Source organism: Stegodyphus dumicola, chromosome 11, assembly GCF_044657685.1.
Source record: "Stegodyphus dumicola isolate Sdum_Otavi_A_Nest chromosome 11, ASM4465768v1".
Classification (NCBI taxonomy): domain Eukaryota; kingdom Metazoa; phylum Arthropoda; class Arachnida; order Araneae; family Eresidae; genus Stegodyphus; species Stegodyphus dumicola.
In genome coordinates this window covers 96,473,612-96,485,304 of record NC_140778.1, presented here as the reverse complement: position 1 = coordinate 96,485,304, position 11,693 = coordinate 96,473,612, and the positions used below count along the sequence as shown (strand labels likewise).

At 34.2% G+C, this 11,693-nt stretch overlaps 3 protein-coding genes across 5 annotated transcripts; 1 reads left to right on the top strand and 2 right to left on the bottom strand.

The window, feature by feature from the left end:
• The first annotated feature begins 245 nt into the window (after positions 1-245).
• LOC146994217 (uncharacterized) lies at positions 246-6,379 on the top strand. 3 transcript variants are annotated; one of them, XR_015044075.1, is made up of 2 exons: positions 246-750; positions 4,805-6,379. XR_015044075.1 is itself a non-coding variant. In XM_085827020.1 (2 exons), exons 1-2 carry the CDS (start codon positions 724-726, stop codon positions 5,161-5,163), a joined length of 375 nt encoding a protein of 124 aa, XP_085683146.1. In that variant the 5' UTR covers positions 646-723; the 3' UTR covers positions 5,164-6,371. The 3 variants fall into 3 exon arrangements, 1 of the variants encoding a protein (XP_085683146.1); XR_015044074.1 differs by lacking the exon at positions 4,805-6,379 and adding an exon at positions 852-2,435 and having other exon boundaries at positions 246-739; XM_085827020.1 differs by having other exon boundaries at positions 646-739; positions 4,805-6,371.
• A 1,482-nt stretch (positions 6,380-7,861) lies between these two features.
• LOC146994216 (uncharacterized protein F54H12.2-like) lies at positions 7,862-8,407 on the bottom strand. The gene has a single exon (XM_085826331.1). It carries the CDS (start codon positions 8,405-8,407, stop codon positions 7,862-7,864), a length of 546 nt encoding a protein of 181 aa, XP_085682457.1.
• A 1-nt stretch (position 8,408) lies between these two features.
• LOC146994215 (uncharacterized protein F54H12.2-like) lies at positions 8,409-9,149 on the bottom strand. Its single transcript, XM_085826329.1, has one exon. It carries the CDS (start codon positions 9,147-9,149, stop codon positions 8,409-8,411), a length of 741 nt encoding a protein of 246 aa, XP_085682455.1.
• Between the last annotated feature and the right edge of the window lie 2,544 nt (positions 9,150-11,693).

Sequence of the window (11,693 nt, the reverse complement as noted above, 5' to 3'; positions counted from 1 at the left end):
CATCAGATATTAAAAAATTAAAACAGCTTTTTACTATTACAAAAATAGTTAAACAACTAATAACTTTAGCATTATATGAAAACAATTCTACGCAGAAATTATTCATAAAGAACTTCTCAATGCAACTACTTATCAATTAGCCAACCTTACAGAAACATCTATAATAAACAGGTTTAAAACTTTTCATAAGAAGGTCAATATTACTTTCAATGCAAACTACAACAGATTTACTAATCTTTATGAGTAGTTAGGATTTGAGTATCCCTGCACCCCGGAAGTGCCGTCGTCCTTCAAAAGTACTTGGATGTAGTAGTAGGCGGTAATGTAGGCGAGACTGTTTGTCATATACTATGTTTTTCTAAAATAGCGCGTTAAATGAAGGATGAGAGGCTTGTAAAAAAAAAAAAAAAAGGGGGGGAAATGATTTAATTAAAATTCACGAGTCGAATGTAATATGCGCATTTGAAAGGGTTGGTTTCAGTTGAGTGGGCTGGGATAATATTCTGCATTGCTAAATTAGGAACGAGATGGTCGCTTTTCCTTGAGAAAGGTTAGATCAAGGTTAAGATTTTGAGGGGAAGGTGAAAGTAGTATTTGATGAAATACGTGTTTTGAAAGCGTAAACATCCTGTAAGCGCACAAGGCGAGACTTGTGAAACTTTCACTTGATCATTACATTTCGAAGCGGTGAGGTTGGTGCTATCATCCTCCATAAGGATTACAATGGAAGCTCGTAATGGTGAGTGAAACGTAAGGTTTTTTTTTTTTGTGTGTTATTGTTCTTTTATTGTTAAATACTTTCTGCGATAAATGTTAAGCATAAAATTATAATTAAAATTAGTTTATTTTAGAACGCAAACGTAGATGTGTTGACACGTTGGGGGATGTGCAGCCGTCGGAAGATCTTATTTTAAACCTTGCTCCCGAGGAAGGCGAAACCTCCCGCAAAAAACTTAAAAAAATTAAAATATACATTGGAAAAAATGTTTCAATAGAAACTTGTGACTTCAAAAATGTCAATTATGTTTCATTTGTAAGGGTGTATCCCGAAACCGCCGCCACCCCCAAAATATTTAATATAAATATGAATTGTATTGATCGTATAATCGAAGCTTTGGGTGTGATTAAGAGCCACTGTATGTAAAATTAAAAAAAAAAGATATCAAAATGCTGATTTTGCTGGAAAGCGGTAGTGGAAGTTAGTAAATTAATATGAATTTTATATAATATTGTAAACAAAAAAGTTCTATTATTTATTTATTATTTTTTTCAAATGATGAATTTTATTCAGTTAGCGCAAGCCCACCGAGGATATTTGCGCACTTTAAGAACAACATTCGATGCTTCTCAGAAAGATCCGTATGAGATATTCAGAACGGCACGCCCTGCCATATACAACATTTTAAATACTAGATCGAGTTTAAGACTCAGGATTTTAATATGTTTGAAAATATGTTTTGAGAAACTGGGGAAAGATGAAAAAGAAATTAATCAGTGTTTTTATTTTTGTTCTCATTGCGAAAGGATTTTATCCTCTAACCAAATCTACGAAAGCATTGACAGATGCTTTAAAAAGATTTTAAATTTGATAGATAATTTTGTGCGTAATGGAAGCGGGTGGAAAATAAAAAAGTTAGAGTACCTTGACTTACACGTTGGAAACTATCGGGAAAATCGCGGTGGTTGTAAAAACATCGCTTTACCGACGGGATTAAAAAATAGAAAAGCGTTGTTAAATATCAAATGTGGTGACGACAATTGTTTTTTATATTCTGTTGCCGCAAGTGTTTTTCCGAAATCCACTAGAAATCCTCAGAAGGCTTACTTGTATAAAAAGGATATATCACGTTTTAAATTAGGATCCCTCAAATTTCCCTTAGCGTTAGGCGATGTAAAAATGTTTGAAAACCTGAACGATGTATCCATAAACGTGTATGGATATGAGGAAAATGAAATATTACCTTTGCAATTAAGTGAAAAGCGAAATGCGACAAAAACAGTAGATTTGCTATATTTTCAAAAACATTTCTTTTGTATTCGAAATTTTAATCGTCTATTACACGCAAACGAAAAACGAGTAAATTTTTTTTGTAAAACTTGTTTAAGTGGGTTTCAGAGAAGGGAAACGTTAGAGTATCACAAAACTCTTTGCAATGAAAACAAACCGCAGAAAGTTAGCATTCCTAAAAACACACTTCTTAAATTTACAAATTTAATGAAAATGCATTATCATCCTTTTTGTGTCTTTACCGATTTTGAATGCCTCACGCGCAAGATTCAAACTGCGTTTCCTTCTCCGCAACAGAGTCATACTACCCCAATTGAACAGCATATTCCTATTAGTTATACCCTAATAGTTACTGACGTGGAAGACAAGATTATTTTTCATGAATATTTTTGCGGAGAGAATGTAATGGAACATTTTTTCACAACGTTGAGCGGAATCAAATCTAAAATTTTGCAAAAGATGAAAGAGTGTTTACCGATGCAGGAGACGTCGGAAAAAAGTTACGATTCAAATATATGTCATATATGTTTGAATCCTTTCTTAGAAGGCGATGTTCGGGTCATAGATCACTGCCACTGGAGTGATGGGCATGTGAGAGGTCTTGCACATCGCTCCTGTAATTTGAATTTTAAAGTGTCAAACTACATTCCGGTGGTAATTCATAATTTCAGGAATTATGATAGTCACCTGTTACTAAAACACATGCCGAAAATGTATGCAAATAAAGTTAACATTATTCCGGTGAATTTGGAAAAATTCACCATGTTTACACTAGATGAAATGAAATTTATTGATTCGTTTCAATTTTTAGATGCGTCTTTGGACATTTTGGTGTCGAATTTGAAAACGTCACAACATGAATTTAAATTGTTTAATGCATTTTTTGAGAAAAATCCCCAACGAGAATTGTTATTGCGGAAAGGCGTATTTCCTTACTCATATTTTGCGTCAACATCGGTGTTGGATGAAATTTCGCTTCCACCGCAGAGCGCGTTTAATAATGTATTACAAGGAGAAGCAGTTTCCGACGAAGATTATGTACATGCCACACACGTGTTTCATTCGTTTGGATGTAACACTTTTGCCGATTACTTAGAGTTATATCAAAATACAGATGTTATTTTGCTAGCCGAAGTATTTTTATCCTTCAGACGCACCGCTCTAAAATATTACCAGTTGGATCCTGTACATTTTATAACGGCTGCCGAATTAACGTGGAATGCCGGACTGAAAGCGTCTAAAATTGAATTAGAGCTTCTAGGAGATGTGAATCAATACATTTGGTTTGAAAACCAAATGCGAGGAGGTATTTGTTTTCTGGGTAGACGTTATGCTCTTGCAAATAATCCTTATATCCCCGAGAGTTATAAACCCGATTTACCACACACCTATATCTTAGCCTTAGACGCAAATAATCTATACGGGTGTGTAATGAGCCAGCACCTGCCATTGGGAGGTTTTTACTGGTTAAAGGAAAATGAGGTGGAGGCGTTTGATATTTTGTCTTGTGTTGAAGACGGTGATGTGGGGTATATTATCGAATCCGATCTGTTATATCCCTCCCATCTGCATGACCAACACAATGATTTACCGCTAGCACCGGAACATTTTGAACTCACTTTTGACATGCTATCGCCTTATGCCAAAACCCTGAGCAAAAAATTTCAGTTAGAGACGACACTTCCATGCAAAAAATTATTACCCAATTTTTTTGAAAAAAAAAATTACATCGCTCATTATTTAAATCTAAAGTTTTACGTAGAACAGGGTTTAATAATTAAGAAAATTCATAGAATTTTAGCTTTCAAACAACGAGCGTGGCTTAAAGAATACATTGCTTTCAATAATATGAAAAGACAAAATGCGTCTAGCGAATTTGAAAAATCTTTCTTTAAAAAGATGAATAACGCTTTCTATGGAAAAACCTGTCAAAATGTTAGGAAACGTATTCGCGTACAGGGCGTTTTTAGTGAGGAACAATGCCAAAAAAAATTAAACAGTCCTCTGCTGGAATATTTTGAAATAATTAATGAAAATTTTTCAGTTTTCAAAATGAAAAATCCAAATTTGTGTCTAGATAAACCGATTTATATAGGCTTCAGCGTTTTAGAATTAGCGAAGTTGCACATGTATAAATTATTCTATTCCCATTTTAAACACTTTTACAAAGAAAAATGCGAGTTGTTATACACAGATACAGATTCTTTGTATCTCTATATAACAACTGAAGATGTATATAGTGATTTAAAAACGAATGTTTTAAATATTTTGGATTGCAGTAATTTCGAACCCAATCATATAATGTTTAATGAAGAGAACCGTGGAAAACTGGGATTTCTAAAAAGTGAGACACTCACCCCCATATCGGAATTTGTGGGTTTGAAATGCAAAATGTACGCATTTCGTTTCGGTGATACTGATAAAAAGACCGCGAAAGGAATCAAAAGGAGCGCGCTCAAAAACATTGGATTTGAAACGTATAAAAACGTTTTCGAAAATGCTTCCCTGATTAGGAATTCTCAATATTCAATCATTTCAAAAAAGCACGAACTGCAAAAGATTTTTCAAAATAAAGCTAGCCTCTCGGGATATTATGACAAAAAATATTTGTTAGATGATGGAATTCAATCATTGTCTTATGGTCACTATAACACGCGTGAAGAAGACATGAATTAAAAAAAAATGATGGAACTTTTTTGTAACATTTTATTGTAGAGTGTGACATTGTATTTTTGCAACTTATATTTTTTTATGCTAATGATCGACAAAAAACAAAAATGTGTTTCCCTCCCGTAGAATACCCAGAAGATATGGCTTTATTTCAACCAATTTCTTTGCAAGATATGTGTATTCAAACTATTTTATCTTCGATATTATGTATAGCTGAACTGTATAATGTAGAACTGAATATTCCTCGTATGATTTTAAGAGATATAATAGAGAAAGGTCGATTCTGGATTGATTTTGAAAGTAGTTTCTCCTTAGAGAACAGAGATGTATTTTGGGATGAAAGTTTAACTCTCTATGAAAGAATTCGATTTAATAAGTGGTTTTCTAAACAATTTATTGCCTGGTTTTTCTTTGATGATGATGTTATATTTCTTTTACACCTAAAGATATATCACATTTGTAAAACATGTAATTGTTCAAAATAATGAGTCTAATATTTATTTGAAAAGCTGCAACAAATGTTTAGAATTGTGGTTACGATGTCAAACAGACACTACCAGAACGAAATGTAAAATTTTCAGAAAATTCAATCATTTCTTATGTTATAATGAAAGGGATACCCTTTCTTATATGCGAAATGAAGATAACTGGTGTGAGATATGTAAGCAAAGTCCTCTGTATTTCATTTGCGACGAGAATTCATGTTGCATTTCTTTTGGAAACTTGATACACGAATGTCCCCGAATTAACCATGATCACTGTTATAATAACTGCTATGGAGGTTTTGTAGAAAACTTTTCTTTTAACTGTCAAATATGAACAAAAATACTGATACATTATGGCAATATTCTGATTAATCATTTTTATTTTATAAACACCCTGAAATTTTTGTTGATATGTAATGATTCCTTTTATGTTTGTAACAATGTGAAATGTACTTTTTGTTTTATTTGATTACTTATTGTATTATCAATATAACATCTCACATGGTGTAATGAAGATAATGGGTTAGTTTCTATATAAATTTACAACGAAAAATCGTTTTGATTTCTTTAAATGTTCATTTTAATTTCTGATACTTATATGCGAAATGAAGATAATTGGTGTGAAATATGTAAGCAAAGTGCTCTGTATTTGATTTGCGACAGGAATTTATGTTGTATTTCTTTTGTAAACTTGATACACGAATGTCTCGCGAATTAACCATGATGACTGTTATAATAATTGTTATGGAGGTTATGCAGAAAACTTTTCTTTTAACTGTCGAATATGAATAAAAATACTGACACATTAAGGCAATATTCTGATTTATCATTTTTATTTTATAAACACCCCCTCCATGTATGTTTCGACGAAAAAGACGGGGGAGGGAAAGAAATTTTTGTTGATATTTAATGATTCCATTTATGTTTGTAATAATGTGGAATGTACTTTTTGTTTCATTTGATTACTTATTGTATTATCAATATAACATCTCACATGGTATAATGAAAATAATGGGTTAGTTCCCATATTGGATTTACATCGAAAAATCGTTTTGATTTTTTTTAAATGTTCATTTTAATTTTTGATACCTTTGTATATTTTACAACAGTAATATGTTTTTTTGTTTCATTTGATTTTTTCATTGTATCATGCATACAAGAATGATTATTTTGTATTAAGCTTCTGTAATCCTTTAGAAAAAAAATAAAAAAATGGACCTTATCCGAGAGGTCCGGTTTTAGTATCTTATTGGAGGAATTTACATTTTATTAATTTCTTCAAGGCAGATGCTTTTACCGGAAAACAAAACAGTGGAATAGAAAAAGGCAGCTCATAAATAAGTGTAAAAATGTATTATTTATCTATATATCTGATATTTTTTTTTTCAGAGACAAAAAAAAATTGCATTTGAAAGAAAAAAATCCTTTTTATTGATCAAATTGTTTGTGTTACACACAAGTGCGATGTAATTCTCGCACAATAGCATCATCATTCAGAATAACAAAGTAAGCAATTTTAATTACATAGCTTTCATCTCTTATACATTCACTTTCATATTCAGTTTTTTTCGAAGAAACACAATCCAACATGCTATTATATAATTTACTACATGCCGAAAAAAGAGCTATTTGTTCATTTTGAATGTATAAGTAGCAATATCCATATTGTTGTTGTGGTTGATGGTCAGCTTTATGAATAATATGCTTGACCACTTCGGCATTCTTCAAAATTTTCAGGTAATGACGATTTCCTTTCCCGCTAGTGTTTTCATCGTAAAGAGCATTACGAATGCAGTCGCTTAGGTTTTTAAAGAAAAAATGATTAATTTTTTCAACGTGTACTTCTTCAACAGGACTGTTTTCGGAGTTTCCAGTGTGCAAATAGCCTTAACGTTCCATCGTCGACTTCTGAAGCGTTAGTGATGTTTTGCAGGAATAACACGCATATTTATCAAAGACACACAATTTTGTTTCTTGGCATGAAAAGCATGACAACAGCGGCGACGTTTGAATTTTTTTTTTAAAAAATTCCCTAATAAAAATTTCATTTTTTTTCTTATCTTTCGTGCAGAGGTCCTTCAAAGAGTACCCTCTTACCATACAAAATAAAAAATAAAGAGCAAATTTTCCGCAGGATGTACTGGTATCATCTTGAAAGCATATTTTATTATAAAATGTTTTGTTAGCGTTGGTCATTAAAAAGTTTAAAATATTTTTGTTAGATGGAGCAAGACCATAACTCTCGAAGTAATATGCCGTGCTGTTTTTCTTAAAATATATCGAAATCCAGTGGCTCCCAGGTAAAGTATGCGGATCCGAATTCACTATAAATGAGGAGTAATGTCTCTTTCGTAAGGGTATGAAATCGGAAGGATATACACCTCCAAATGTTTTTTTGATTCGACTGTCGCCACAGGCATATTGACACAGAGTTAAAGTATCCATTACCGCCTTTGTTCGAAATGAATATTTCTGTATATGCTTTTAAACACTTCTTCGTTCACTTGATGTTTCTTTGATGGGAAAATTTCAATAATTTTTTCGGCAAAAGCGAGAAAGAATGCAATGCGCAGGTTCGCTATTTTATTGGAAAACATCATTTCGCCTATACTTCGAATTACCTCCTCGCCTGCACCCGCCTCCTTAGCTAGTTCGATAATTTCATTTCCGTATATTTGCAAAACTTCGTCCATGATTTTTAATAATCTGTCGTGACTCCGCGTGACTTGTCTATTTCAATTATGTTCCTGTATTCAGCATAGACTATCAGGTTAACTGTTTCTGGCAAGGCCGCTGCAAATTTGATATCAATGGCTATGTTTCCGCTCTTATTTATGCTTACGTGGCTTTCATTAGATGCCATATCTGAAGTCAAATCAACGGCATATAATGTATACCCATCTTTGTATTCATCAAAGGAGATATTAATGTTGGGGCTTGAATGATATCGATTTAAATCTGTAAAGATGCTTAAATAACTTCGCCCATAAAATGTTTTTTCGAAATTGGGCTGATAGGGTTTGGAAGGTATCATCTGTCCCCCATTTAATATGCATAGGTAGTTTAGGTTATAGTGATGAAATTTAAAAGGATTTCTGTTGATGCTTCCATTATAGGCGGCATCAGATACAAAACCTAGAATGAGACGTGTGGGTAGCTGACCAATAAAAGCGTTTGCTATAGTTGTCGATTGCAAACCGCTCGATATTGCAAAACTTTTTATGTCAATCCTACGAATGGGCATCTTAATAACTCCTTTTTTCTAAAGCCTTTTCGTGTGCTATTAGGATGGAGGGAGCCACGCTGACTTTTCTCACGTATAGTTTTGCTAACTGAATTCTAATTTTATAATTGTCGTTTGCCGACATCAAAGTGAAAACATCTTTATGCCTTTCCAGTTTAATGCGTACATTAACCCCGTTGACTAACAATTTCGGTTGAGTGGCCAAATCGAAGTGCAATGGTCCCACGAGGTCGAGGCTTTGGCTAAGCTTGCAACGATTTGCACGCGTTGTATAACCTTCGTTTTCGTCTCCCACAACATCATGCTTAGATGCAGTATCTTTTGCAAATAAGCCAGCACTCAGTAGATTATCTTGACCTGATTTGGAATAGAACAACAAACTTTCCAAAAGGGCTCTATAAGAATAATTCACTTGTGACGAAACCTGTTTATCATTTAAAAATATTGAACACTCGGAAAACAATGTGTTTAAAATATAATTAACAGGTGCCACCCCGTCGGCGTCGGTGAGATTGGTATCGTTTTTTTTCGTTATTTTAAGTCGTGTGTGTAGTATCGTATGCGCCAAATCCAAATAGTGTTCACCATTACCGCTAATGTAAAATTCTATGGGCGTCTTATCAGACAATGAAGATACGGGGTGAATTTCCACGAAGGAAGATGAATCGATGCCCAGTTGTACGGCGACACCATTAAAGAGATCCAATTCGCTCTTAAGGCATATAACCCCCTGAGTTTCCATTACTATTAATCTTTATGTAAAAATATCTGCTTTTGTCTTACAACGCTTGCTCTTTGATTGACGATTTTTCCTCTTGCGCTTTCTTTTTATACCTTCTCCCCTCTGTAATTTTTCAAAAATATCACTTTTTATTTTATTAGAGGTCTCACGTAACCTGCTCCGAGCAGAGTCCTTAAATGACGATCCCGCTGCAACATCTGACAAGACGTTCTTTCCTGTTTGCATCAACTGTTTGCCCAAATAACGACCAGCTCTAAGTGCCAACGGCGTAATGTATCGACGCAAATCTCCAAAAAACCCATAACCTCGTTGGTGAGGTATACCTTGAAAGTAAACACCACCGCCACCACCAACTTGAGCACAATAATAGGATTCGCACTCTTTCTGATTTAAGTGCATTTCTCTAAGGATGTTTTAAGAAAGTGAGAGGAAAGCTTGAAAAATCTTCAATTTATATAGTTTTCTTACGGCGAAAAGACAGGACTACAAATGTTTTTCCTCCCGTAAAGGTAATTTTTTTCCCGCTACTCGTTCTCAGTTCTATTTCTATCGTTTCCACATAGTGCTTTCGCAAAGGAAAATATATAGTTTTTTCATAATGCTTCACAATTTGATCATTTTTTTCATTCACGCAGGGAATAACCCTTAGCAGCGGAACATGCACATCTCCAACGTGATGTGATTCGATTAAATCGCTGTACACAAAAAGTTCTGTAATGCCCCCGTCCAGTTCTAAAGGATAGTCGCTTATATATTTTCCGCTTATGAAATGGGTGTTGACGAATCCCAGCATGTCTGCCAGCCCTTTCCCAAATGCCAGCTCCGATTCTGGAGGAACTTCTAAAAACACTTTTGAATTCGCTAATTGTCTTAAATGTACGTGTTGAAATTCGCGAAATAAAGTTTCCGGTGATTTATATACGCCTGCGCTGACATGCAAATGTAAAGTTTCTTTTTCAGTCATAGTTATCTCGGGATATCCTTTAATTATAAGTTCCACAGCTTCCCCCTCCTCAACAGTTAGGGGCAAAAGCACAGGAAACTTTCGCGTTTGCGAAATTATAAGGTTTTCGCGGACGCCGAGTATCCTTAAAAGGGAGGATGCTCTTTCTTGAGTAATATGCAGCTCCGTGTTTTCTGACACCTTTATTTCTAGTTGGGACTTCGTCTGATCGTAGGTGAAAGTGACAAAATTTTCCAATTTAAGATCTTGGATATTTTTTGCTACGTCGCCAAAGAGACCCCTAGATACATCTGCTTTTATTAAGGTTAACGGAATCAAATGCAGTTTCGTGCTAGAAGGGCTCCTATTTATGATTGAAAATAACTGATCTTTATTTTCAGCTATTGATCTGAATCTCATCACTTGAGATTTTTTAATAATAGTATCTTCATCTGGTAAGTAAAACATCTGTAACATTTTAGGAGCTTTTCTTTTAGAAATGTGTACTTCGAAACCATTTGCAAGAACCCAGCGAATACTCCTCCCTTCATGTTCTAGAACGAATTTCACAGCGTCCTCTCTACCGAGAATGGTACTAATTTTATCATTCAGTTTTGATAAAAATTCCTCTAGAGAAACATCTGCGTTTACCGAAACTAAAACGCCATAATTAAATGATAAAGTATGGCGTAAAAATTTAATAGGAATGCTTTTCTCCACATTCCTAGTTATTACATAGTCATTATTATACTCTCCCACATTATACCAATTTCGTGGAATAAAAATTTCAGTTAGACCTACTTCCCAAGAATCGTTCAATAACAGAGGAGAGGCGAGTTTTGTTCGATAAGATGATTGATTGTTTAGAGGGAAATACTGCATGCTCGCATTGCTGGGTAGAGTAACGTAGAATTCGTCTGTCATTTCATCCATGACGCTTTCACCCACGAATTAAACCGTCGATCAAAGCCTTTCCACTTGACGAAATATTCTTTCTTAGCACCGACACCTCTCGTTTGCAGAATTTTTTCCACTCTCCAGAAATCGTGAGAACTCTTTAATACTTTTTGTAACTCTTGTTCGTAAAACCTTCCTTTCAGAACTGTTCGTTTTAAATCTTTAAGCAGATATGTCGGAGGACTCGAAGGATATCTCTTATATATGACAAAAACCTCATCCGTCCAACTGGGCAAATAACCTTTGCGAAATGCTCGCCTTGTTTTAGAAATCCTCACCTGGTCATTTACGTCAAATTTGTATCTCGGTTTTATGTTATAGCCATACAGTTTTTCAAAAATTTCACTTTCTAGTTCCGGCTTCACGTCGGCAGGTGCATAACCAGTACTACGATGAATACTCAAATTATAGCTTTTCAAAACTGATTTCAAGACATGCACATACCTGTAGGAATTGGTGTAAGTAAATATTGGATAGAGTTTAGATTTTAGCGTTCGATTAAATCGCTCTACAACACTCGCCTTGTATTCGCTGTTAGAGGCATAATGATGTATTCCATGTCTTCTAAAATAGTCACGAACTTTTTTATTAAAAAATTCTTTTCCCTCATCTGTTTGTAAATTCACCACAAAATTTGTCTCCTT

Bases quoted from the DNA above. Each gene is read 5' to 3' on its own strand.
- LOC146994216 (XM_085826331.1), bottom strand. From the start codon at position 8,407: ATGCCCATTCGTAGGATTGACATAAAAAGTTTTGCAATATCGAGCGGT.
- LOC146994215 (XM_085826329.1), bottom strand. From the start codon at position 9,149: ATGGAAACTCAGGGGGTTATATGCCTTAAGAGCGAATTGGATCTCTTT.